The 25806-nt window shown below is 55.9% G+C and overlaps 9 protein-coding genes across 9 annotated transcripts; 3 read left to right on the top strand and 6 right to left on the bottom strand.

The window, feature by feature from the left end:
• Nucleotides 1-1654: 1654 nt before the first annotated feature.
• CHGG_08094 (uncharacterized protein) lies at nt 1655-3910 on the bottom strand (the record flags this gene model as incomplete). The annotated part of the gene is made up of 7 exons (XM_001225749.1): nt 1655-1891; nt 2043-2177; nt 2241-2444; nt 2508-2535; nt 2658-3344; nt 3427-3457; nt 3526-3910. The coding sequence occupies 7 exons, from the start codon at nt 3908-3910 to the stop codon at nt 1655-1657; spliced, it is 1707 nt and encodes a 568-aa protein (XP_001225750.1).
• A 1086-nt stretch (nt 3911-4996) lies between these two features.
• Nucleotides 4997-6693, top strand: CHGG_08095 (uncharacterized protein; the record flags this gene model as incomplete). Its single annotated transcript, XM_001225750.1, has 7 exons — nt 4997-5052; nt 5124-5383; nt 5442-5514; nt 5561-5730; nt 5783-5998; nt 6103-6204; nt 6293-6693. 7 exons carry the CDS (start codon nt 4997-4999, stop codon nt 6691-6693), a joined length of 1278 nt encoding a protein of 425 aa, XP_001225751.1.
• A 409-nt stretch (nt 6694-7102) lies between these two features.
• Nucleotides 7103-8339, bottom strand: CHGG_08096 (uncharacterized protein; the record flags this gene model as incomplete). The annotated part of the gene is made up of 3 exons (XM_001225751.1): nt 7103-7171; nt 7245-7382; nt 7455-8339. The coding sequence occupies 3 exons, from the start codon at nt 8337-8339 to the stop codon at nt 7103-7105; spliced, it is 1092 nt and encodes a 363-aa protein (XP_001225752.1).
• A 698-nt stretch (nt 8340-9037) lies between these two features.
• Nucleotides 9038-9493, bottom strand: CHGG_08097 (uncharacterized protein; the record flags this gene model as incomplete). The annotated part of the gene is made up of 2 exons (XM_001225752.1): nt 9038-9278; nt 9366-9493. The coding sequence occupies 2 exons, from the start codon at nt 9491-9493 to the stop codon at nt 9038-9040; spliced, it is 369 nt and encodes a 122-aa protein (XP_001225753.1).
• A 726-nt stretch (nt 9494-10219) lies between these two features.
• Nucleotides 10220-10657, bottom strand: CHGG_08098 (uncharacterized protein; the record flags this gene model as incomplete). Its single annotated transcript, XM_001225753.1, has 2 exons — nt 10220-10392; nt 10540-10657. The coding sequence occupies 2 exons, from the start codon at nt 10655-10657 to the stop codon at nt 10220-10222; spliced, it is 291 nt and encodes a 96-aa protein (XP_001225754.1).
• A 985-nt stretch (nt 10658-11642) lies between these two features.
• Nucleotides 11643-14028, bottom strand: CHGG_08099 (uncharacterized protein; the record flags this gene model as incomplete). The annotated part of the gene is made up of 3 exons (XM_001225754.1): nt 11643-11676; nt 11739-11798; nt 11849-14028. The coding sequence occupies 3 exons, from the start codon at nt 14026-14028 to the stop codon at nt 11643-11645; spliced, it is 2274 nt and encodes a 757-aa protein (XP_001225755.1).
• A 1080-nt stretch (nt 14029-15108) lies between these two features.
• Nucleotides 15109-16943, top strand: CHGG_08100 (uncharacterized protein; the record flags this gene model as incomplete). The annotated part of the gene is made up of 2 exons (XM_001225755.1): nt 15109-15114; nt 15246-16943. The coding sequence occupies 2 exons, from the start codon at nt 15109-15111 to the stop codon at nt 16941-16943; spliced, it is 1704 nt and encodes a 567-aa protein (XP_001225756.1).
• A 676-nt stretch (nt 16944-17619) lies between these two features.
• Nucleotides 17620-19725, top strand: CHGG_08101 (uncharacterized protein; the record flags this gene model as incomplete). The annotated part of the gene is made up of 5 exons (XM_001225756.1): nt 17620-17636; nt 17707-17742; nt 17804-17985; nt 18038-18048; nt 18253-19725. The coding sequence occupies 5 exons, from the start codon at nt 17620-17622 to the stop codon at nt 19723-19725; spliced, it is 1719 nt and encodes a 572-aa protein (XP_001225757.1).
• Nucleotides 19726-21468: 1743 nt separating this feature from the next.
• Nucleotides 21469-24356, bottom strand: CHGG_08102 (uncharacterized protein; the record flags this gene model as incomplete). Its single annotated transcript, XM_001225757.1, has 5 exons — nt 21469-22184; nt 22239-22701; nt 22755-22991; nt 23048-24067; nt 24132-24356. 5 exons carry the CDS (start codon nt 24354-24356, stop codon nt 21469-21471), a joined length of 2661 nt encoding a protein of 886 aa, XP_001225758.1.
• Nucleotides 24357-25806: the final 1450 nt, after the last annotated feature.

Genomic DNA, 25806 nt, shown 5'->3' on the forward strand with positions numbered 1-25806 from the left:
TGGGGGGAGGGGGTCGCCGATGCTGCAGTTTATGAAGACGCGCTGTTGTTGGTGGTGGAGGCCGGCGGGGGCCTTGCCCTTGAGGTCGGAGTGGTGAGAGACGGGCGGGGGCGGGGGCGCCTTGAGGACGGAGCCGAGGGCGGAGGCATCGGGGAGGATGCGGCCGTTGTGGATGAAGCGGAGGCGGGCGAGGGAGGCTTGCGTTGCTGGGGTGGGTTGTGGTAGGTTGTTGGTGGAGGAGGAGGAGTCGGTTTCTTCGCTGCTTTCGGCTTCGGTTTCGGCTTTGGCTTCAGCGTTGGCTTTGGCTTCCGCTTCCGCAGCAACTGCGAGGCGGCCGCGGATCAGGTGTTTTAATGCGACGACGGTGGTCTGTTGTGGAGAGGGTATGTCGAGATGAAGATCGGGGAGGGCGATACTGAAGCGGATTGTGATGTGGAGAGGAGGCGGGGCAGGCGGGAAGAGCAGAGCGGACGGGCTGCGCGGGAGAAGAGGGCGGGATTCTGTCCGTATGTCTAGCCGTGTGTCTCGAGGAGGTCGAGTCGGGGAAGAAGAGGACGAGGAGCTTGCCCTCCCGGCGCCTTTGCCTTTGCCTCTAGCGCTACTCATGGTGTTGTTCAGGTTTCGACTTTGATGTGGTGGTGGCAGGGCGAAGTAAAGACCTGTAGGTCACCTGTCGGCCGTGAGGTTAATCATTTGCTGAGTTACACCTTGTAGGCCGAGATTCAGGCTCGAGGAGTTTGCTTGTTGCGATTCGGATGCGACCGATTGACATGGGCGAGAAGTTGATGATTGCCTGGTTGCATCATCCCCTGTCCTCAGCCAAGACTCTCCGGAGCTTCTCCAAATTTCCCCGCATTGGTCCCTTGGCATGCACTTTACGAAGCAGGGCCATGCAACAACACGAACGACATGGAATGGTCAAGGTCGAGATAAAATCATCGATTGTTGTGGTACGTCGGGCTAATTATGATATGTACCATCGAAACTGAAGCTGTGAAACCATGAAATCATCGATTATTTCAACAAACTGAACCGGAAAAACAAAGCATCCTCAACACTCCTAACACAGCACCATCGAGATGTATCGCCGTTTTCCTCCATCGGGCTCCAAATTTGAGTCCCGTTCCCATATCCGACCAAGCAAGTGACTTGGGTGACCCGACCAAAAAGATGTTGAGACAAAAAGACGAAAAGATTCCCCGGCATTCGTCTTGAAGCCTTACGGGAGAGTCCAGAAGAACAAGTGTGCTCATGAGCCTACTTCCCTGGCCGTGTATTCGTCGAAACATAATGAAAGATAAAGTGAGGAATCCCACTTGCGCTTTTTGACCTTGTCAAAATTCTGCGGGAATGTCGAACAAAAAGGAGATGTGGATTGAGGTCGTTGCTTCACTTGCGCTCTTTGACCTTGTCAAGGATTTGCGGGAATATCGAGCAGAAAAAGAAGACGTAGATCGAAGTTATTACTTCACTTGCGCCTTTTGACCTTGTCAAAAATGCCGAAAATGTCGAGTGTGAAAAAAAGAGGCGGATCGGGATCATTGCCTCGCTTGCACCTTTGACCCTGCCAAAGTGCCGAAGTTGTTGAGAAAAAGAAGAAAGGCATCGAGGGAGAATAAAAAGAGGGAAAAGGACGGTCAGGGTGACAAGCAGCTCACTTGTGCTCTCTGCCCTTGCCGAACCGGTTGACGCCGCACTTGTCGAGGAATCCGGTAACGGCTGTCTTTGCGCGCTCGCGCTTGCGGCCATTCCTATTGGCTTTCTCGCGCTCGTCGAGGCTGGCGATGACGTGGTTCATCATGCCCTCCCACACGCCTCGGATGTTGTCGTTGTTTCGAGCCGAGCACTCGCCGTAGCCGCTGGCGTTGATGGCTGCCGCTGCTTGCTGGCCCTGTGATGGGGGTGTAAGTTCGGCTGGCAGAAGAAAGGGGGGACGGTTGGGGGTGTGGCGCGGAGTAGGTAAGGTGTGAAGGGGAGACGCAGGCCGTACACGGTGAGGTGTACGGCAAAAAAGCACTAACCTCAGGACACGCATGACTTACCATCTCGGCCGTGGCCCGCTCCCGGGTCGGTAGGAAGGAGAGACCTAGCGTGGGATAGGCCGGGCGGAGGTCGCGCTTGAGACCGAGTACGAAGATGTGCCGGTCGTGGAGGCAGGCATCGAGCTTGGGTTTCCACTGTAAGAGTCGGTCAGTCACTTTCCCTCTGCACCATCACCTTTTATCAGAGCAACAACATACCACATCGGCGATGCTCCTCAAGTTACGCTTGTCCTCGAGACTGAAGCAGATGACGGCGGCATGGAAGAAGGTTGAGAGGAGCGGACCGGGGCGCGAGCCGCCGGCGACGATGCCCGGGAAGTCCCACAGCTCGACGTTGACATCGGATTTGTCCTCGGCGCGGACAATTATGGACTTGAAGTCCGGGACGAGAGAAGTTCCAGTCTGTGCCAGGCTCAGTCAGTTCACCGGCCATCCCAACCTGCGACGGAGAAAGAGTGCACTTACCGAGACGAAAGAATTTCCCACCAACCGGCTGTAAAGTGTACATCTCACGTTAGCATCGCAGATCAAAAACCAACCCCCAGCAGTTTCTCCCCTTCGCAAACCAATCCGAAACAAACAAACCAAACCAAAGAAGAAAAAAGCCCAACTTACTTAAACAGCGTGGTCTTCCCGGCCCCCACATCCCCCACCAAACACACCTTAACCGTTCGCGGAGCAACTTCGCTCGGCGCCGCAGACGCAACCCGCGAGAGCAAAGAGAAGGGGGTGAAAACCCGGCCGGGGCTGGGCGGAGGGCGCGGCGAGAGGGAAGCGAGGCCAGAGCTGCCCAAGTCGGAGCCGGGGACGAAGCCGGAGGCGAGAGCGGATGCTGGCGCGAACGGGGGGACGGGCGGGCGGTTGGTGGCGCCTGTGGTGGTGGTGGTGATGGTGCCGGTGGGGTGGGCGGCGGACGAGGCGGGGACAAGGGGGGACTGGGGGAGCGGGGTGGTGGTCCGGGTCCGGCCGCTCAGGCGCGAGAAGGTGCGCTGGATGGCAGCGCTGATGCGGCTCCGCTTGGGGGCGGGCTCGGCCGTCTCATTGCCGTCGTTGGTGGTGGGGGGGAGTGGCTTGTAGAATATTAGCTTGGGTGTAGCCGTGAAGAGGAGATGGGTTTGTGTGAAGCTGGGATGGCAAATAATGCCAGAACTGATTTCTAGCAGATGGTTTGTCTGCTGCACCAGAAATGCGTCCATTGGGTTCGGTGGATTCGTTGTCAGAGGATATGAACTTACGGCGCTGCGCTTGTCGCCGGCCCGGGCACTCTCTTCCGTATCGAGGGCGGTGGCCTCACCCACGGTACTGCCGCCTTGTACAGCAGCAGGGACGGTCTCCTCCTCCTCCTGGCGCCCGAACGAAAGAGCCTGGAGCCTTCCCAGCCTACATAGACGTGTCAGTTCTATTTCTTTCAGGGTCTAGTGAGGTGGTCATAAAGCAAACGCAGAGGAAAAAAACGATGGACGGAGCCCGCAATACAACTCACCAGTCCTCCATCCTCGGCGACGTCTCGAAGTGCAGGTTTTCCTGCCCAACGAGATACGCCTGGCCCATAGAGGCCACCCGGCGCCGGAGACGGGTCTGGCTGGGGGCCAGCGAGTGGGGGTGGTGGTGGTGGCGGCGGGGGGAGGGCGGACGGCGGGCGGGCGAGGGGCAGCGACGGGGGCGGCCACGGGTGCTCCGTCGTCGGAGCCGATGGGAGTGGTCGGCGGGGCCGTGGTGCCGGGCCTCACCGCGCTTTCGAAGGTGAATTCGAAAGCGCGGTGCCCGCGGGCACCGGCGTTGGTGGTGGGTGGCGGGGTGGTCTCCCAGGCGGTTGGCACCCCCATCCGGCGCATGAGGCTGCCCGGTTGAGGGCGCCCTCCCGCCATTGGGAGTGGGATCGGCGGCGACATCGAGATCTTGATTTTATTTATTTAGAAAAAAAAAGAAAAAGAGGGCGCGACGGCGAAGGCGGCCAAACGGTGGCGGCGAGGTTCTGGTCGAAGAAAGGAAAAGAAGAGGGAGAAAGTTTAGCTCGATCGAAAGACGCGACTTTATTAACTACCAGCCAGTTCTGGGGAGGGAAGGAGTGAAAAGATGGCCCGAGCGCCCATTTCGTCGTATCTCATGATGCAGTGCCTGAGAAGAGGGGTGAACTTTTCGGTGTTTTGGTTTGTTTTAGGGTGGGGGTCAAGAGAGCATTTTATCACCACTGCACTTGCAAAAACAAGATCAGCACAGACCGGGGAAGTTGCCGAGACAGTTCTAACAAAGCCAAAAAATAGGCTCAGGGGTAAAGTAAACAAAGCTGGTCAAAGGAGGAAGGTAGAAGGAGGGAATCTCGGAGCACATGATTGCTCCCAGGGATTGGATAGGGATACTTTCTTAGCCAACTCATCTGGTATTCAAGTTATACAGTTCAACATGAATGGCCCCATCGGGTATTTTGTCTTGTTATGGATTTAACTGCTGTTGCTCGAGTCCGAAATAGTCACAGGAAGGAGTTGATATTGACCTACCGGGGCATAACCACTCGTTTGACGCATGTAAGACACCATCCCCAAATGCCAAGCACGGGCCAGTCCGGTCCCACGCCGGCCGATTGCGCCATTGCGTTCTAAGGTCACTGTAAACTCAGGCCCGGAGAACAGTGGAAACTTGTCGCGTGCCGATGACGGACAAGCATTTCGGCTGCACCTTTTTGAGAGAACGGGATTCCCAGGCATTCCCGGCAGTGGCCGTTTCAAAGCGCAATCCGCAATCCGGGGTTCGGCTTCCGAATAGCGCTAATTCATGTTCCTTATGACTGTATCCCTCTCTGTGGACCCCATTCTCACGTAAAACGTAAAGGCGGCGGCGCACTTCCACTTGCACTCGCACTCGCACTCATGAACTCGCTGTTTCCTGTCCGCGCTTTTTTCCGTCGATCCTCGACTCCTCTCTCCATTGCAAGGCGACTGCACACTACCCCCGTCATGACCGAGAAGATGAAACCCGCCGCCCGTGTCTCGGGCCGGCGACAGGATGTGTGGTGAGGTTATTCATATTTATTGTCCATTCTCCTCGCGAAACATGGAAACATGGGCTAAATGAGCTCACCAGGACCATCATCAACGAAGCTGCTGCTGCGTCTCCCAAGCAACCCATCGTCAACATGGGCCAGGGTTTCTTTGGTTACAACCCGCCAGACTTCATCCTCGATGCCGCCAAGGACGCTCTAAATCGGGTCGATTGCAACCAGTACTCTCCCACCAAGGGCCGTCCACGGTTGAGAAAGGCCATCTCGGAAGCTTATGCGCCTTTTTGGGGACGGAAGCTGGACCCGGAAACCGAGATCACCATTACCACGGGGGCGAATGAAGGTGCGCACCCCTGAATCAACAAGCTATCATCAGACAGATCGTTGACTCTGTCTGACAGGGATGTTGAGCGCCTTCATGGCCTTCATTGAGCCCGGGGATGAGGTCATTATTTTTGAGCCCTTCTTTGACCAGTAAGTTCCTAGGGTTATGCCCATGGCACACGCTGACCTGGACCAGATACATCAGCAACATCGAAATGCCCGGCGGCAAGATTGTCTATGTGCCCATGCACCCACCCAAAGAAGGCGCCGTCAAGACCCTCTCGGCCGGAGAATGGACCATCGACTTTGACGAGCTCGAGCGCGCCATCACGCCGCGGACCAAGATGATGGTTCTCAACACGCCGCGTATGTGTTGGGTCTGACACCACAGTTTGGCCGAGTGACTAACATGAAGTAGACAACCCCATCGGCAAGGTCTTCTCCCGCGAGGAGCTCCAAAAGATCGCCGACCTCTGCCTCAAGCACCAAATTATTATCCTGTCCGACGAGGTCTACGACCGGCTGTTCTACGTGCCCTTTACCCGCATCGCGACACTGTCACCAGAAGTCGAGCAAATCACCCTCACGGTGGGATCAGCAGGCAAGAACTTTTACGCCACCGGTTGGCGCGTCGGTGCGTCCCGTCTCCTCGTCCCCCGTCTACCCCTACCTACCCCCCCCCAAAAAAAACAAAACATATCAACACAACCGCAAGACTAATACTAAACCACCATCTAGGCTGGCTGATGGGCCCTCCCCACCTAATCCAATACGTCTCAGCCGCCCACACCCGCATCTGCTACTCCTCCGTCTCTCCCCTCCAAGAAGCCTGCGCCATCGGTACGTGTTGCCCCCTCCCCCCCTTTTATTATTTCCTTCCCTCCTCTCCCATAAATCTAACACACCACTAACCACACAACCCCAACAGGCTTCGAACAAGCCGACGCCCACTCCTTCTGGCCCACATCCATCGCCTCCCTCCGCCACAAACTGACCCTCTTCAACTCCGTCTGGCACGAACTGGGCATTCCCTACTCCGAGCCCGAAGGCGGCTATTTCGTCATGGTGAACCTATCCGGGGTGGAGATCCCCGCGGACTACCCGTTCCCGCCCCACGTGGCGGAGCGCCCGCGCGATTTCCGGCTGGCGTGGTTTCTGATCCAGGAGCTCGGCGTGGCGGCGATCCCCCCGAGCGAGTTCTGCACGGATGAGAACAGCCATTTGGTGGAGGACTATCTGCGGTTTGCCGTGTGCAAGCCGGATGAGGTGCTGGAGGACGCAAAGGAGCGGCTGAGGGGGCTGAAGCCGTTTTTGAAAAAGAAGGATTAAAGGGGGGCTGCGTCTGGTTGCCCAATTGCACTGTGCAAATACCAAAAGATCAACAACCGTCGCGAGTTTTGTTTCTCAATCTCAGAGGTCTTGTAACGAGACAATAGAAAAAGAAGACGGCCAAAGTATGTTAGAAGGCCGGAATCTACCCTAAGATATTCTTCTTTGCTCTGACAACCTCTATCCCTGCATGCTTGTATGTATGCATCTCTTTAGCGACGCCTATTACCAACACCACCTGGTCAACCCGTCGCCTATAACAACTTTCTTCTAACGCTGCTGAGATATGACAACTCGCTCAATATTTCACCACACAACCCCCGAACCCGTACCACTGCCAGACTCATTAACAAGCATATACGAGGGCGCCGCACACACAAACACACCTGACAAACCAAACCTAGTTTTATCAGACTTTCCGCCGAGTAAGGCGATCCCAATACCGGGATAGGTCCCCCCAAGTGGCCTTCGGAGGTAGCTGCGTTCATGGCTAGTTAGTTCAGGCGAACTATGAACGCAGATGAGAAGGAACAGAGCTGCAGTCTTCTTACCTCAGGTGCCTTGGAGCCCCTGGATTGTACCTGAGAGCCACTCGCAGGGGCCTTGGCGCCCCGAGATTGTACCTGCGAGACACTGGCGGCTGTCTGAGAGGCAGAACCACTACCAGCGCTTGCAGAGGAGAATCTCAGCTGGCATCATCGCCATGTCAGCTATTACTCCCAAAGCAAAGGCAAAAACAGAAAACAGAACAGGCAACTTACCTTCCCCCACGGAACGCGCCGGGAGCAAAAAGCCAGAATCCGATCCAACCTCATTTGCATCTTGCCCACTTTGTCGTCCGGTGTCCCAGTCTGCAGCATCTCCCACATGATCGACACCGCGATCAGGTCGCCAAAATGACGGCTGTCAGTCAGCTTCACAAACCCCAACCACTTCTCCAGCACGACGTCCACGATCTGCAGCATGTCCCCAACCTTGCAACCCAATATCTCCGGCCGATTCTCCTCCCCATGCTCATCAGGTCCCCTTGCCTGCTTCACAAAATAACATACACCATACGCTGCGTCGGCCACGGCCTCGTACAACACAGACAGCTCCTTGCGGGGGATTGTGGGGGCACCGGCGGAGTGGGCATCTTTTAGGTAGGTAAGCACGGCCAAGCAAGAGGTGAGGTAAGCGCGCTGGATCTCCTCCGGGCAATTGTGGTAGCCGAGCGCGAAGGGCTCGTAAAGAACTAGGAGCGATAGCCGCACGTGGAGGTCAAGGCGAACGCAGTGGTACCATTTGCGGTAGCTACTGTCCGGGCCAAATTGGGGTGGACCTGGGATGGGGGGGAAGAACTTGCTTATGTCGTTTAACTTTCCCTCGAGCTCGCGGCCGATTTTGAGGACTTCGTCGGGACATCCCAAGGTGCGTGAGCGGGCGAGGAGCTCCGATGCTTGAGTGCGGATTTTGAGCGTGCTCCAAGCGTAGGCTTGGAGGTGGTTTTCGGTGATCTCGTCGAGGGGCCGAGATATAGGCACGTCCTCTACGTTGGGATTTATCTCATCATCGTCGAGGTTGCTGGGTGATGCACAACCAACGAGCTCCAACCTGAACGCGCAAGGGAGTTTGCGCTGCATCGAGGTTTGGATATCCTGATCCATGATCGTGAACCACAGCCTACGTCGGCACTCCTTTTCTGCTGCCGAGGTGACAGCCCCCTGGGTTAGACCCTGATGCAGTCCGATCTCCATTCCCATCCGGACAAGAGTCCCTAAGTCTGTCCATTTCAACGACTGTCGAGTCTGGAAATCCATAATGGCGAGGGAAACCAATAGTCTACCCTGTAGAGTCCAGATATCTGATGGGTCAGTTTTCAGTCTTTTTTTAACCCACTCTGTGGCGAGAGACAAAGCCGTGGGGATATGAATCGTGGCAGGTTCGTTTCTGCCAAGGTCGTGCAAATCCTGGTCGAGCTGAGCGGCGGTACAGAGGATGCAGAGGAGACGGGGGAGGAAAGAGTCGTGTGTATCTTTACGGTCCCAGTACCTGTTATACTCCTCCATGAAGGGACGGGCGAGTATCGTTCGATAGAGGCGGTCGGATGCGGCGAAGTAGAGATTTATGAGATTGTCACACGTCTCTCGAGCCGGCAGTATTCTGGCCATGCGCCACGGGAGAGGGATCCTGGAGTCGAAAAATGCAGCGATAGGTTGGAGAACAGACCGTTGCTCCCGTCGGAGGGTAGCCTACACCCCCCACAAAGCATCCAAGCTATCAAACAAAGTAGTCCCTTGTGGGCAAGCTGCGATGAATTCATGGGCCTCTTCTAACTGGCAACTAGGTTAGCTCGTCTCTCTTGCTACGTAACAATGAGCTGGGCCCTCACATCGTTAAGAACCCTGTCAAGTTTTGAGACTTCAGGTCTTTTAGTGAATTGGTTCTTTTTTGGTACGGGAGCTTGGCCTTCAGTAGGCCTGCTGTCGACGATAATTTCGAAATCGTTGTACGTATTGGTTGAATGTGATTCACATGTGCAATCTGCGGTTTTTTGTTGGAACTGGCCGCAGGGCTTCTCTTCGTCGTATCCTTTTCCATGTTGTCTGTGTTTGTATCAGCATCGACTTGACACATTGTCAAATGACAGGCTTGCTGCATCTCACAAGCATTGGGGACTAAATTTGACTAACTGTCTGTCCTTTCCAGGCGGGGGTGGTGTAGGCAAGGCCGCTACAACCGAGGGCGTTGGAACCGAGGGCGTTGGAACCGAGGGTGTGGAAGACGAGCCCGGGGTTTGGTTATCCGATTCGGCTTCCATTTTAACAATGGCGAGGGGGTGCTCGTGAATTAACTGATACAAAACGTCAATGTAAACGAGCAAGAATATTACCAAGATCGGATGGTAAATGTGTATCTGCTGTTCTCTGGTGATAGAAGTAGAGGAAGCTCAAAGCATGCTTGTCCGTCGATGACGGCGGTTTAGGGCACCGAGCGAGTGTGCCTGACTTGCCGCGGGGACCTAAGAAGGGAAGGAGTGTCAAAACGAACCATTGATGGCAGCCAAACTCGCTAGCAAGCAGGCCCGACGGTAAGTAAGCCCCGGGCCTTTCAGGGAAGGTGATACGGGCAGCGTGGTTCCAGGTCGGGCCAAGTCCATGTAGTGTAGACTGCGTGTCTGGAAAACCAGTAAGGGACAGGTGCCGTATCCGAACCAGGAAAGCTCGAGTGACGGCAACAGCTTCAGTTTCAGGGGCCCTTGTTCATGCAGACCGGGAGCCTCCGGCCAAACAAACTCGAAGATGGTACCTCCACAGGAAGATGGATGCACGTCATGGTGATATCGGACGCCACAACCAAAGGCAACAGAACACAGCCCGTGTTGGCTACCGAAGCAACAAAGAGAAGACTCGCCGGTCGATGCTAACCCGTATCATGTCAAGCCTCGCAGGAAACGAGAAAGGAAGCAGTAGGTAGCTCCCCCTCCCCTCCCCCACCCCACCACACCCACACCACACCCCATGTCATGCCATACCCAATCATTAATTTACTGCTCCTCAGCCGGCAGTTCCACGCTCTTCTCGACGCCGTCGGCCTCGCCGCTGTTGACCTTCTTCCCCGTCTTCTTGATGGTGCGCAGCACCTTCTCGTAGGTCAGCGACTCCTCGGCAACGACTGTGGCCGTCTGCGATTCGAGCGAGACCTCGTACGACTTGACGCCTGTTCCGCGCGGTCATGTGTTAGCGCTTCCCTTGTTTTGGTTCGTTTCTTGGTTGGGCTTGCATAGAGGCTCGCAGAGAGGGGGGTAGGTGGGAAGGGAAGGGAGAATTTGGGGTGTGGGAATGGTGGATGGATGGATAGACGCACCCTCGAGCTTCTTGAGCACGCGGTCTACGGCGCCCGAGCAGCCGCCGCACGACATGCTCACGTTGAACTGGTACTTGTGCTCGACCGCATCGGGGGAGGCAGCAACGACGTCGGCCATGGCGTGTCTGTTTTCCTTGACGTTTCTTGGTTGGAGGTGATTCGAGTGCTGAGGATGCGAGTAGAGCGATCGCAAGGTGATCTAGGGTCTCGAGTCTGGGATTGTCTTAGGGTTTGCGATGGTGTTGTAAGTATGTATAGTTCGGTCACAAAGTCGCCGAGATATTGCAGGGGCTGGCGCGAGTTTATATCTCCAAAGGAAAGAGGTGGTGTGGTGGTAGTGTTTGGGTGTGTGAGGTGTGTGTTGGTTTGAGACGGAGCTGCCCCGCGGTCCAGGAGGGGGCGGGGATGGACCCTCCTTTTTAGAGACGGAAAGGTGCCAGATTGCGACAATTGTGCCAGAAAAGCAACCACGACGACCGGCTTGTGACCTCTGGGCAATTGCGATATTTACGCCGTAAAAGGCGATGGATGACACCGTATTAATAATGTGCTCGATGACGTTGATCTTAATCGAACATCTTCCGTCCCCCGCGTTCCACTGCTTACACAGCTCCTCGCCACGCCCTAAAAACCCAGGGCACTTGACAGGCACCGACAGGCTCTGACAGGCTCCCCAAGGCGTGCTTGAGTTTGTCTCAGGTACCATCGTGTTTGGCACATCCCATCTTGCATTGTCTCCACCTTGGCGCCGTACGAACTTGAGGGGCCCAAGCAGTGACCTGAGCCAGTTTCACGACAAATTGTTAGCGTGTCTGTGTTTGCGCCCTGAATATGAAACATGCTCAAATGGATCTGACTCACTGTTACACACCTTGAGCTCAGCCCTCAAAGACCGAGTTTCGGGCCTCCACTCCGTACCTTATCGGAGCTAAGTAACTCTTGACTTCGTAATGCCGAGCGCTTCCGGACAGAGGCACTCCGGTAATAATAAAGAATAGGCCGGCACAGGAGGACGGAAGGTCGGGAAGCTGCCGCTTTGCCGAAGGCTCTGGAGAGGTTGCTCAACACCTGCCAAGCCTACATTTTTGCCTTGGTGATGGACCTTAACAGTCGGGTGTGGTTTTATCCAAGCGTGGGCTGCACAGCAAAAGATGAGAGAAACCAATTGTGTTTCTAAATGTATTCTCCCTGCGAAATACAAAATAGGTCCATCGCTGACCGCAGATCCGCAGAGCCGCAGAGCCGCAAGCCATAGCCATCTGGCATCATCATCAAAAAAGTAGTTAACCCAAAAACCAACCCTACTCACTGTCTTGCCGCCCCGCCCTGAAAAGCAACCGCATCCTCAAACTCATCATCATCCGAGCCATCCTCATCCCGGCCATCATCATCATCATTTTCATTCCCATTCTCATTCCCCTCCGGACCATCCCCATCCCAGTCACCACCACCCTCATCATCTTCATTCCCGCCCTGCCCCATCACAGCAGCCCTCAAACGCTCCGCAACCATCCCCGGATTCTCCACCAGCTCCACAATATCCAGAATAGCCGCCCTCGCAGCAGCCAGACTCCTCGCCATAGCAGCAGGAGTAGCATCAGCACCATCACCAACACCAACACCAGCACCAGCGCCCTGCATGGCAGCGAGGAGCGCATGGCCCCGTTCCCCCACCCCCGCCCCGGCCCCGGCCCCCACCCCGGCCAAGGACGACCACGGCAGCCGCTGCGCGGGGCTGGAAAACACGTTGTCGGCCAGAGGGGGCGGCATGGGGTCGAACTCGAAGTTGGGCGAGGCGGCGTGCAGCAGGTTCCGCGGCACGGCGGCCATGAGGGCGGGGGTGTTGTCGAGGTAGATGAAGCGGGTGGTGGCGAGGGAGATGGGGGTGGGCGGGGGCAGGTTGGCGGTCGGGACGGCGGTGGGGATGGCGGCGGCCGCTTGGTTGAGGAGAGTGATGCGCTGCGGCGTGTTCCACAGCTCTTTGGCCATGTGGATGTAGAGCTTTGTGTGCAGGGCTTCGTCGTCGTTGCGCGGCTGGATGCCCCACACGGCGCGCGGGGTGTCGAGGTTCAGCGCGCTGAAGAGGGCGCAGTAGAGCCAGGGGAGGGTTTTCATGCCCTCGGTGAGGGTGGATATAGCGGTGGGGGTATCGTCGAGCTGGAGGTAGGCAAGGGGGAGGCTTTGTTTAGCGTAGATGTTGCTGGGGTCGTTGAAGAAGTCCGAGTTGCAGAAGTCGATGAACCACTTTGGCTCGTATGCCCGGATGGCGAGGACGTGGATCCAGTTGCCCATGCCGTAGGGGTCGTCGTGGTTGATGCTCAGAAAGAGCTTAGACCATTCCAGCGCTGTCCGGTAGGTGCCCTTCAAGACCTGTTTTTGTATGAGGTTCCAGCCAGCGAGGTAGAACTGGCGGTTCTCGGGTCTGGCAAAGCTCATTCTCGCCTGGCCCATCTCCAGCTTCTTGCGGAACCCATTGAGGCTGACTCGGCCGAATGCGAAGACGGCGCGCTCGATGAGGTCTGCTGCGAGAGCGGCGTTCTGGTCCTGGCGGGCAACCTTGCTCACCTGGAGAAGCGAAGAGACGTGATACGGGTGCCGATACAGGAAAGTGACAATCTGCATGGGGTCCATCATCTGAACGAGGGTGAAAAAGGTGGCTTCCAGGGAATCGTAACCGGCGTCGAATGCAAAAGCAAACTCAACATGGTCCCGCGATTCATCAGTAACGCGGACCATCTTGAGGCCCAGCGGCGGGCCCGGGGGCCACGTCTTCTTGCCGTCGATGAAAGGATTCGTGCGGAGAGCAGCGTCAAAAACGCCATGGGACACGTTTCCCTGACTTCTGCTGCCTCGGGGCCTGCCCTGGCCAGGGTTCTGGAACGCACGAGCACTGAGGAAGGTCTCCAGATCCACGCCCTCCCGAGGCAGCACACCCCGCTGGTTGTCCTCAGCCCGCTGCTCCAGATCGGCCACCTCTATCGCCTTCCCGAAAATCCTGCGCATCTCGTTCATGGCCTTGAGATGCTGCAAGTTGATACGCAGTAGGTTATCAAGGGTGCTGGTCGGCTTATCGGCAGATGCAGCAACGGTAGAACCACCTAACGGGCGCTCCTCCAGTCTCAGCTCCTCAAGGGCCCGGTCGACTTCGTCGATAGACTTGCGTTCATTTTGAGCCGGGGCTGACGGGTTGGGCTGCTTGCCCTTCTTCTTCTTCTTTTTGTTCTTCTTCTTGCTGGTCTTGGCGGGTGTTGCTGGTTCGATGACTTCAGGTTGCTCCTGGTGTGCTTGATGAGAGACCTCTTCCTCGTTGCTCTCATCATCATCGTTGTCATCCTGCAGGGCACCAAAGCCAGAAAACATGTTGCCACGGGGCTTTGTAATGATGGGTTCGTCATCCGAGGATTCCTCTCCACTTTTGCCAGCAGTCTCATGTTGGAGGTTAAGCAGCTCCTTTTGCTTCTGGAGCTTTCTCAGTTGACGGCTAGCCATGATGAAATCACCTTGGTTCTCTCTTAAAAGTAAGGCAATGTGTGGTTAAAGCGATGGGAGAATGACAGTCTCGTTTGGCGGGGCTATATGGTTAGGTGGGTCAAATCGAGACTGGTGGGTAAGGAGAGCCTGGAGTACGTAGAAAGAGCGAGAACAAAAACGAGTGAGTGGAGGAGGGAAGTTGAGAGCAACTGGAAGTCCGGCCGTTTACTTATAGATTGCCTTTCCAAATTTTTTGGAAGATAATCAATCGAATGTTGGGTTTTCCTTCATTTGAGACCTTAATGTAAAGTACCTGTGCATCTCTATCTTTAATCCGTGGAAGGTCTTATGATTGCAATCCGTCTTTCTTGCGGTTTCGCCGATGGGTCACCGGGCGGACTCTCCGGCGGAGAACAGGACACGTGATCATGCCTTCAAGCCATGATTTTGTTCGTAACTAACGCGCTAACCCCTTTGGGATTAGTATTCCGCCTCCTATCCTCGAGTCTCTCTCCCAAAACACCAAATATTCCCGAATCGGTTTCCAAGTTCTAGATCATACATAAGTGTGCTCCCTCAGTGTACAAATCTCAATACATACCGTGGTCTTTACAAGCAGAGGTAAAAGCCGTCACGCTTACACGATCTGTCTTTTGTGCACTTTCCCCCAAAACAGCATCTTCCTGCGTAGAAGCTGGCTGCCCGTGCTTCGTACTGGCTGGTCTTCTATTTATTTTGTATGCACAGCAGGAATGTCCCTCTCAAAACGGCCGAGGCGAAAGTTGGGTGCTATTAATGTCACCTAAAATCCCTGCGTGGCGGCCACTAGTTCGGTTCGCAATCGGAGCATGATGCAGCTCGGCGCTGTTCTAGCCCATCGATAGCGAGTGAGCCTCGAGAGGCTGAAAGGAACCCCTGCATCCGCTCCCACAAACGCACTGTAAACGCTGGCGAGGCTTCCCCCTCACCCGGCCCGCTCCCTCCTTTCCATGGGACCGCGTAGCTTTTTTCTTTTCCATCATTATCCTGAACTGTGAGAGATGGGACAGGCTTGCCTGTCATGGCGGGTCAGAAGCATGATGACAGCCGCGTCACACGATGGTGGTGTGTGTTGGGACTGGTACTGAGTTGGTTTGTTGGAATCGGCGCTCTTCTCGCTGGTGGGATATGCGTTTATCTGGAAGCGCGGGAACGGAAATGCTGCCCACATCCATCTCGTACATACCTGGAAGGAGGTTCTGCCTCTAGGACTCAATATCTTCGGTATGGCTTTTCGATTAGTCGATTCCTTCCTGCTCCGTGCCACTAAACCTCGTCTCTGCTTAGTGACGCTCCTCAACGACAGCATGGGCTACATCCATTCCTGCTCCCTCCGCTGGTCCTTACAACGAGAAGGCAAACTCGACTTCAACTCAAACCTGCGTCTACTTACCTCGCCGAAGCACAGTCGACCCAACGGCATGATACCAAACGCCGTTTACCTCATCGGCATTGTTCTCTCGTACGGTTCAACATCCCTTATTTTTCTAAGCTTGAATCCGGAACTGGCGCGGCTGCTGGGCAAAGACTACGATAGCGATGACATTGACGGCGTCCACATCAACCCCGTTGCCCTTTTTACCTTGGGCGCTGGGTTCCTGCTACAAGCCATCATCACCAACTGGGCGTTGGTCGAGACCAACATACCGACTTGGAGCTCCAACCCTCTCGACGTCGCCCGCGTGTGTACCGTTGACGAACACGACGGCCATCGGGTCGAGCCAAGAATTGGGAGGTGCATGATGAGCGTTCATCTAGCAAAAGAAGACGCGAGGTGGTGCAAGCCGAGGCCAAAACAGGGGCCCATGATCACAGCGCACTCTCATGTCAGGCGGATCCTGATCCTCCTATGGATACTTCCGATACTAAGCGGTATCTGGGGCAGCGGCGTCTACGGCTACCTCCTCAAAGGCAGCCAAAATAACGTTTTCGGAAGATCCTGGTCACTGCTCCCCATATTCACGGGCAGTACCGATTCCAACTGCAGCACCCATCAATGTACGGACGGTACGTCGGTCGTCAACGTTGGCTGGACCGCCAACGGAGCGGCCGGTGTTGTTGGCGCCGTCTTTCTCATCATGGCCTTCCAGTCTGTCGTCACACTCTCGCTACATTGCGCAGAACTGATCGTCAATTTGTCCCGAGACGAGAAAGTATACCGCGGACTTCTCGGGTTGAGGGGCACCAACGGCCATCACAACTCGGTCCTCGCGGCCTTCACTTCGTGGCAGACACTGTTCTTGTTCGCCCTCAAGGCGGGTGTTCACTGGATGTTTGGTCTTGCCATCAACTTGCAGTTCCAGCTCGGCGTCAACATGCACCCACCACAAATCTTCTACTTCTCCGCCTTCTGCCTAGCAGCCGCCATTTTTGGATTGCTCCTTTCCGTGTGGCGGCCTGCGGGCTACCTTCCTGCCGCGTACGGCCATATCCAAACCATCGCCGACGTCGTCGACGAGTGGGCCGACTCTGGCGCCATGTTTTGGGGCGAGAAAAAGGCCGGCAACCCCGGGTACACCGGCACAAGCACCCACCGGCTTAAGCAACCAGATGAGAGGATGTGGTACGGTGGCCAGCCCGAACACCGGTCGTCACAGGTCCGGGATAGTGCAGTACCCACAGAGCTGTATAACCTCGCCCCATCGAATGCCACGCCGCCGATACAACCCTTCTTCTACCCAACGACACCTCCGCCCTATCCTCCTGCCGGCCCACCGCATATGCAACATAACTCGTACTCCCAGTGGGCCCAGCAAGCGCACCAGCAAGCGCAGAATCGGCCGAGCCATCACAGCTTGAACAGCGCCTTCTCGGGAATGTCAGGGTACTCATACAACTCGAACTACAGTGCCCAGAGCACTCAGCCATTTCTCGGGAATCAGAGGGCTTGGTAATTGTGATTGCATCTGTAGGTTATTATTTTGGTGTTTGGGAAGAAATGATAGGGAGCATTGCATGGATTGGTGTCGGCTGCTTTTAGGACCACATTAACATCTCTTAATTGAATTAACGTTAGTTATACATGTCACATAAACAAGTATCCGACCACCTTCCGGCCAAAAGAAAAGCTAAACTCTAAAGGGGGCAAGAAATCAAGGAAAGTGAGAAAAAAATAAAAGGAATCTGGGTGAGAAAGGGGTAAAGAAAACCAAGGAAAAGAAGAGGTAAAAGGAATCAACAAATAAAAGCAGCCCAGTGAATGAGCAAAAGGGAAAGTGCTAAATGTGGCGGGGCAGGATTTGGCCAACAGAGATGGGTGCACGGACCATTTATGGACAGGCGAGAATGGGGGAGGCTGAAGAAGCTGCTGAATTTTCGTGGTTGTGCATCCTTTTCCACCCCTCGCTTTCCCTTTTCAACCTTCCAAGAAGCACAAAACCACCACAAACCATGATGCGCTGCTCAAGGACCCAAACCACTTCCTAATCAACCTTTTTCTTTGAGGAGGCATCGTCGACTTTTCTTTCTTATTTTTTTTTTTTTTTCACCTTCAATACCCGCGCGCCAATTTCCATCATTGGACGGCGTTCGGTGTAGCACGTTGCATTTCGTCACTACTTTCACATCAAGATGTCCGAATTTATCGGGTTCGTGTGCCAGCCGATCGACGCCTGCATTTCCAACCCAGCGACCCACTAACTGTTTTTCATGCTATAGCGCCAGAATATCTTTGATATCCCGGAGCGATATTCGGTAGGTCCCAATCCCGCTGCCCCTCTGTTTGCCAGCTGTCTTGCTAACAAGCTGTGTCTAGCTATTCCGGTACACTCCACAGCATCAACTCAGATGACTCAACCGTCTCGCTCGAAAATGTGAGGTCGTTCGGCACCGAACACCGGAAAACAGATCCCGAGGAGTTCGTTCCGGCCTCTGAACAGCTCTACGAGTACATTGTCTTCCGTGGCACAGATGTCAAGGACTTGAGGATTGAAGAAGGTCCGGCGCCTGCTAAAGAGGAAAACCCCCCCCGCTGTACCGAATGACCCAGCGATCCTTGGTGTGAGTACAATCCTGCCTGTCCATTGCATTCCTAGCCCGGCCCTTCATGATGAACTATTTCGGATGTAAAACTTTACTTGTCTGAAAAGCGCAAACAAACAATGTTGAGATTTCCGTTGCCTTCCTTCTGATCAATGGCCACAAAACCAATCCGCATTTCAAATCCTCAGTTCTGGGTGGAGTTGCTAACAAACCCCGCTCAAGGCTCGACCTCGGCCCGCCAATGCAGCTCCTGGCCCGGCCGGTCCTCCTGGACCTCAAGGCCCCCAGGGGCCCCAAGGCCCGATTGGCCATCCCGGTGCTCAGAACCAGCAAGGTCCTCCGCCTGGTCCGCCTGGTCCGCCAGGCTTCGGCTACTTTCCCCCGCACATGGCAGGCTGGGGCCGTGCCGGTGGGCCGGGTCCCGGTCCCGGCCCTGGCCCGTTTGGTGGCATGCCGTATCCGCCTCCGGGGTGGTTTCCGCCTGGGCAAGAATTCCCGCCTATGGGGCACGGCCCGTGGAACCCCTATGGTTTCCAACCCGGCCCTGGCGGCCCCCCCGGTGCTCCCGGTGCTCCAGGCGCTCCAGGTGGACCAGGTGGACCCGGTGCGCCCGGCGCTCCTGGGCAAGGCCGACAGTCGGCAAACCAGCCCCCCAACGACCAAGGTCCGACACAAAAGCCGGCGCCAATTGGGCCTGCCGCCGACAGGAAGCCTGCGACCCCTTCTCAGCAAGCTGGCCCCCCGTCTGAGCCCAAGGCTATGGCCCAGGCAGCGAAGCAGCCGACCACTGCAGTTGCGCCCCCGCCGCCAATGGAGTCGAAACCAACAGCTGAGGAAGTGAAGGCAACCGCTGCGTCGCTTTCCAATAACGCTACGGCCCCTACAGGCCAGAATGTGCCCATCCCAACCGGGCCGAAGAGCAGCCGTCCCACCCAGATTCTGCCTGCAGTTCCTCTACCGGCTGCTCTTACTGCCAAGGCTGCTCAGGCTCAAGCTCCCAAACAAGCTCCTGGCCACACCAGCGCGGCAGCCGCGGCGGCGGCTCTGAGAGATGCTACCCAGGCTGCCAAAGATGCCGTGGCAGTTGCCATGGCCCAGCTTGACGCCCCTACCGCTACACCCCAACAGCAACCGGAGGCCAATGGCATTAGCAACCTCAGTAAGAAGGTGGAAGAAATGAGGATCAATGCCGCCCGCACAGGCCAGAATAATCGGGGTGGTCGTGGTCGCGGCCCTCGCCCCACTAAAGTTGAGGTCCCTGACTCGGATTTCGACTTTGCGTCATCGAACGCTAAATTCAATAAGCAAGACGTCGTCAAGGAGGCTGTTGCAGGGTCACCTCTTACCGAGGCTGCGTCGTTTACAGAGGGTGCCGTTCCGGAGGCTGCGCCCGATGCCGCGGCCCCGGTCGAGGCGGCATACAACAAGTCGAGGTCATTCTTCGACAACATCTCGAGCGAGATGAAGGACCGGGAGAATGCGACGCAGAGGCTAGGCGGGGCTCAATGGCGCGGCGAAGAAACGCGCAAGAACATGGAGACCTTCGGCCAGGGTAGCGTTGATGGAGGTCACCGTGGTTTCCGCGGCGGACGTGGCCGTGGCCGTGGCGGTCGTGGTCGGGGCTACCGGGGTGGGCGTGGCGGTAACGGCGGTTTCCGTCCGCACCAGCAGCCCCAGACGGCGGCCCCCCAGTGATCTCGATTTACATCTTGACACATACACCACAACCCGTGTGATCTGGCACACGTCGGCATTTTATGTATGACTAGTCATCAACTGGATTTGGGGCTCGATTTTTTTTCCTTCTTTTATCGGCGGTGGCGGCATCAAGCTCCCAGTATTGTTTTGTTTTCTGGGTGGGGAGTTGGGGGAGGCACGACGCTACGAACCGGGAAATCATGCCACCATGGCTTTCTTTGACGATGGGCAAATCTGGGTTTCTCTGCACTGCTTCGCATGATCTGGGGCGGCACAGGGGCGGCACCGAACGGAGCAACTACGGGGCGCATGGACATGCACATATTGCTGTTGGCCTGGACAGGGTGGATTCGACTGGTTTACAAGGACATGCACCCATGGATGGCAACAAGGTTTGAGCCACGTTGCCGGGGCTAACCAGCCCGCCGTTGTGGGTGGCAGCCGGCAGGGAGGATGGTCTTGAGACCGGTTTGGGCCTCATGCATGGGACAATCAAGATAAATACAAAAAATATTTTCCGATGGACATTTTGTTTTTCTGAGCTGATGACGTGTCTAACGCTGTCCATTGCTTCTTTCATGCACCTAACTGTGCTAGCCTAATTATCACAGCACTAACTAGTGCCCAAAAAAAAGAAACGAAAAGAAAGGGGCCTGAAAAAAAGGCCTCTCCTTGCACTTGGCGTGTTTTGCATGAGTGCCGAAGGGGCGAGAAGTTCGACGACTGATCTCTGCATCTGTAGCCGTGGCGGTGACAGAAGCAGGCAACAGCAAACTACTCGAGAAAAGAAACACGTCTTGGCTAGGTAGTTTGTTATTTGTGGTGGAGGAACTGAAATAGCAAGCCATGTTTGTTAGATGGATGACCAACCACGGATGACTACTTGGTAGAGGTTCTTTTTTCCAACTCCCATACTCGCTCGCCTGGTGCCGGCCACTAGTCATAAACACCACTACTACATCCCCAGCCCATCCTATCCTATCCGTTCTATTGTTATGGTAGATGTTCAAAATAAGAATTATCTCCCATCCAAGGATCTCCAAGAAAGCAGAATATCAGGATATGCAGTTATGTGTTTGCTTTTGCAACATAACCACAACCACCCCCTACCTGCCCACCCACACACACCCACACAAGCACAAGATCACAGAGTCAAGCATCAAGAATGGGAAGGTGAACTGAACCGAACAGAACCATACCGAGTCAAGAAGCTCCCTCCATACACCAAAATAAAAAACTAACTAAACAACCAGCCAGGGGGGCATATTACTCAGCTCCAGCAAACACTGAAGACAAGCAAGCAACAACAACACTCAACGTTAGGTACTTTCAACTAAAAAGGAGATAGATATCAATGCGCTAGAGCAGGCAGGCAGGCAGGCAAGCAAGCAAGCCGCAAGGGAAAACCCCGTGGGAAAAAAATGTGTGTTTGTCCATCGCCCCCCATGAAGCAAGAAAAAGAGAGACGACCTGGATGAATAAATCCGCTCCCCGCGAAAGTGGTATAAACGAAACAGAAGTTACAAATCCCCCCACACACAAGAGTGAGACACACACATACACCACTACAACAAAGATCCTAACATAATAAAAAAAATAAACCACTCCCACTCCGCTTGCTAAACTTGCTTGCCTCCTAATTTTTTCTTTTAGCTGGCCTAACTTCGTCCCGTAACTACCGAACTGACCTGCTGACCGAACCAAACCGAGCCGAACCGAACCACAACTTTAACTCAGACCCTAGCGCGAGCCGCCAAGGGCCGAGATGCGAGCGCCCGAGGGCCGGTGGATCAGGCTCTCCGCATGCTTACCCACGACTCCCTGTTCCGTCGAGGGCGCGGGGATGGGGTTGCCCTCGTCGGCGTCGCGGGCGACGCGCTCGTCGGCGGTGAGGTCATCGACGTCCTCGTCGTCCTCGAGAATCTTCGTGGGGATGTCGTGGTGTCCGTGTCCGTGCCCGAGGTGGAGGAGGTACTGCTGTGAGGTTCGCTCAGGGGTCGTGGCCGTCGTGCTTGCGAAAGACATGCTAGTGCTGCTACGGTTGGGAATGAGATCCGGTGTGGGTGGGATGCTAGAGATCCGGCCGCTGTTGGGCCGGAGGAGAGTGACGCTGCTGCTATCGTCACCGACATCGGACGTGGCCGTCGAGGTGGATGTGGTGTTACCGTCATCGCTTTGTGCGACTGAGAGAGAACTCCCTCTCCTGCTTTTTGACAAGTCCCGAGCCCTGGAAGCCGACGATTGCGGCCTCCCGAGCTCGGCATCTTGTGCGAGTTGCAGGCCCTCGACTGCGGCCTGGCATTGTTCCGAGATATTGCGGATGATGTGGGCGATGGCGTCCGTCTTGTCCTTTAGGTGACGATCGGCGACATCGATGAACGTCTGGGTGGAGACCCGCCTGCTTGCGAGAGCGAGGTTCTTGATGAAGCGGGCGTCGTTCTCCTCCACACCTTCTCCTATACTGCCGTCAGCCACATTCATAATCAATGTCACGGGGTAGAATGTCCTACGCTCGGCGATGGCGGCAGCCTCGACCTCTTCCTGGGCGGCAAATCCGGCCTCGATCTCTGCGGCGAGCTCGTCTGGAGATGTTAGTGTCTTGACGAGGTGCTCCATGTGATGGTGCTGGCCCGAAATCAAACTGCGCAGATGGAGCACCACGCGGCGGGCTTCGTCGCGTTGGCGGACGATCGTCACGTTGGTATGCTGCAGGGCATTGAGCTCCTTCCTGTTCCTCTTGCGCTCCCTCTCGAGCTCTTCCGCGATCTCCTGCTGAAGAACAAGCGCTTCGAGAGCATCGTCGCGCTGCTTTTCGGTGCCTCCGAGACGGACCGATAGCCTGGCGGAATCGTCCTTCTGCTGGTCGAGGAGGGTGGCCAGACGGCGATTCTCGCGTTTGTGGCCTTCGATCTTGACCTTGAGGTCCTGGGTTTCCTTCGTAAGGGTATCGGCAAAGGCTTGGAACTTGAGGAACTGTGTCTCTGTTAGCGAACCCACCCCCGGCCTCGTTTTCATTTTACACTTACCTGTTGCTTCCAGCTCTCCAGCTCCTCGTTGAGGTAGTTGTTGCGCTTAGTAACCTTGCTGAGCTCTGTGTCCAGCCGGCCCTTGAGGTTGATAAAGTCCTGCCAAGCCTCGAGGGCGTCTCGCGAGTACTGGTTCCGCTCGCGAACAATCTCGTTAAGATGCCTCATCGAGACCTTGGTCATCAGGGGCTTTTTGACAGACCCGCCAAAGACAGCCTTGAGCCCGGTGTTACGGCCCTACAGAACAGTGTTAGCGTCACATCTGACCACTGGCGCCACCGATTACGACTCACCATCTTCTCGCAAACATGGTCCATGACGGACATGACAGCATCCTGGTTCCACCACTCGGGGTCCTGAATAGACTCGACCTCGCCTCGCATGACAATGATCTGGCCGGCAGGCACCAGCTTTCCTCCACCATAAGCCGAGCGAAGGTGCGGGGGCACACCGGATGGCGTGACGTCGCCATTCAAGGCCTGGGTGAGTCTCGCCACGAACTTGTTGCGCTGGCCCAGCTGGAGAGTATTCGGCGGGTTCGAGGTGAGGACGAAGTTGCGGTCGAGGTCGATTACCAGAGCATCGCTGGGCGCCGTAAACAGCGACCTACACTCGGCTGTGATACCCAAAATGTACGGGCCAGGCTCCTCGACGAGGTCCTTAGCGTGACGCGCATGCACCACGGGCACGTAGAGGCCGCTCCACTCGTAGACACGAACGCAAAGCCGGACCGTCTCGGCGGCCATGGTCAGCATCGCGGGGTAGTGGCTGACGAAGATGATGCGGCGGGTGGGGGAGATGGCCGCCTCGATAACGCCAACGATGTTGGGGATGGACAGGCAGCAGAACAACGGCCACATGGCGAAGTTCTGGAAGCCGGTCGACAAGGCTGGGAACTGGTAGCAGAGCGCATAGTCCTTCATATCGATGCGCACCAGATCATTCAGACGCGGCGCGGGGAAGCTCAGGATCCGGGACACTTCCTCGGCGTGGAAAAGGTTAGTAGCCTTGTTCCAGTGAATCCACATGCCGCGAAGATAATCGCCCAAAAGGTTATAAAGCGGGTAGCGCGAAAGGAAGGACAAGCAGTAAGGAATCCAATATTGCTCTTCCTGGTTGTCGTAGAAGTCGGGCTCCGTCCGCTTCCTGAGCTCGCGGATGGTCTCGGCTCGCTTCTCATCGGCGCGCGACCAAACGCGCAGGCAGATACCGTAGAGGGTATGGGACGAGTCTTGCTGGAGAACGAAAGCATGGTGAACGCAGTGTGGCTGGCTGCGTCCGGTGCAGATCTCGACGTCGTGGGGGAAGCATGCCTATGGGTGGTTAGTTAGTCAATGGTTTCTGTGACGTAGGTGGGGAGTTCTTGGGGTAGCCTACCCTCATCGCAGAGTGAAGAGCCCTCGCGATATCATTGTCCTGCTCCAACCTCGGGCTGCTCCCTAGAATCTCGGGAAGCCAGAACTGGGGAACGGCGCCCTTCATGTGCCCAATTTTTCCTTGTACGGGTGTCGGAGCTTTGACCCATTGCGAAGGCTCTCGGCCGACGCCGCAGACCATGTAGGCATGCGTGAGTGTCTTGGGTGTTGCTTGCTGAGACTTCATATTGAGCGTTGAGGGAATTGGCTGTGTAATGCGCGAATGGAGGGATGAGGTCCGGCTGGGAATTATGAGATTGCTGTCGGCCTCGCGGGTCACAGGTCGAGCATCGCGGTCACCGGTCCGGGGGCGAGTAAAAGAAGCGTGGGCGCTCAGTGAAGGCGGCATCTTGGCTTTGTGGGTGCCACCTGACAACCGACGAGCTTGCTGCTGATCGGATGACTCTCGTTAAACGGTTGGAGACCGCTGGTGGCGGCTGGAGGGTCGAGAGCGGCGACTGGTCTGATGTCGGACCCGTTCGTTAAGAGATAGGTCGGCGAGCTGCAGCGATGATCGGCCGCTTCGTCAGGGAAACAGGCACCGGGCGTGTTTCTTTGTTTCAACCCGAGGAAGACGAAAAAAAATGAAGCACGATGACTGCACTATTGTAATTGCAAGCACTGAGGGGCCTGCGAGAACAGAGGGTGCCTCACGATGACCTGAGACAAACCAACGGCACCAGGTGAGAGGGAGAGACCAGGCTCGACAGACTCGCTGTTGATGCTCTCTCGGTGCTACCCACGCGCTGCCGGGTTGTCCCTAGGAGGAAAGGGACGAGCACGGAATTGGGCGAGAGCTTCCGGTCGTTCACAAAAGGCAGATCGAGGAGGAAGAAGGCTTGGATATGAGTGAAGGACCGAGCGCCGTGGAGGGAGGCAGGCCAGAGCAGCGGGAATGCAGGTGGCCCAGGCGTTGGCGGCCAGGACTGAATTTGGGATGTGATGAGAAAGCAAGAGCAAATGAGGGCACTTGAAGTGCGCCGCGCTCAGCGGGATGGATTCGCCAATTCGCTGCAAGGTCCAGAAGCAAAAGGCAGGCTGCAGCTGCAGGTCCATCTGCAGCCAAGCAGTTTTGGGCAATTTGGGCCGGCCACTTGCGAGCTGGGAAATAAGGTGGAGGCGCTAAACCACGCCCAGTCGGTAGGGGTTTCCTCGTCAGGGGCAGCAGCAAGGGGCGAGAACAAGGGGTCCCTCGCGCCAAGACAGTGAGCTCTCTCGGGTACACTGTACCTTGACGTCGGAATAATGGTTGTGGGGGTTCGCTTTGAGCTGAGAAGAAACCGTGGGAATTCCCGCCACAAGTTCGCGAAGTGATCCGAAATTACAAGTCACTGGTACCTGAGTTAAAGCCCCGCGGGCTCCTTCCTCAAACACGCAGCCTGGAAGCTTTCCACCTCCCTTCCACGAACCATTCGGAATTCGTGGGATTGATTCCTGTGGACCACTCAGGGTGCCTGCCCTCCAAACAAAGCTCTGCTCGTGCATTGGATGCAGGATTCACTGGTTATTCCTTTTGACAGGTCTATGATATGTTGTCGCGGGTCACCGCATGCGTGTTTCGCGGGCTGCTCCAGCTATTGGACTGGATGGGGACGGGATAAACAGCACACAAGCAAGTTGGAACCCGGAATTTGCGG

Source organism: Chaetomium globosum, genomic scaffold (assembly GCF_000143365.1).
Source record: "Chaetomium globosum CBS 148.51 scaffold_5 genomic scaffold, whole genome shotgun sequence".
In the NCBI taxonomy this organism is placed as follows: Eukaryota; Fungi; Ascomycota; class Sordariomycetes; order Sordariales; family Chaetomiaceae; genus Chaetomium; species Chaetomium globosum.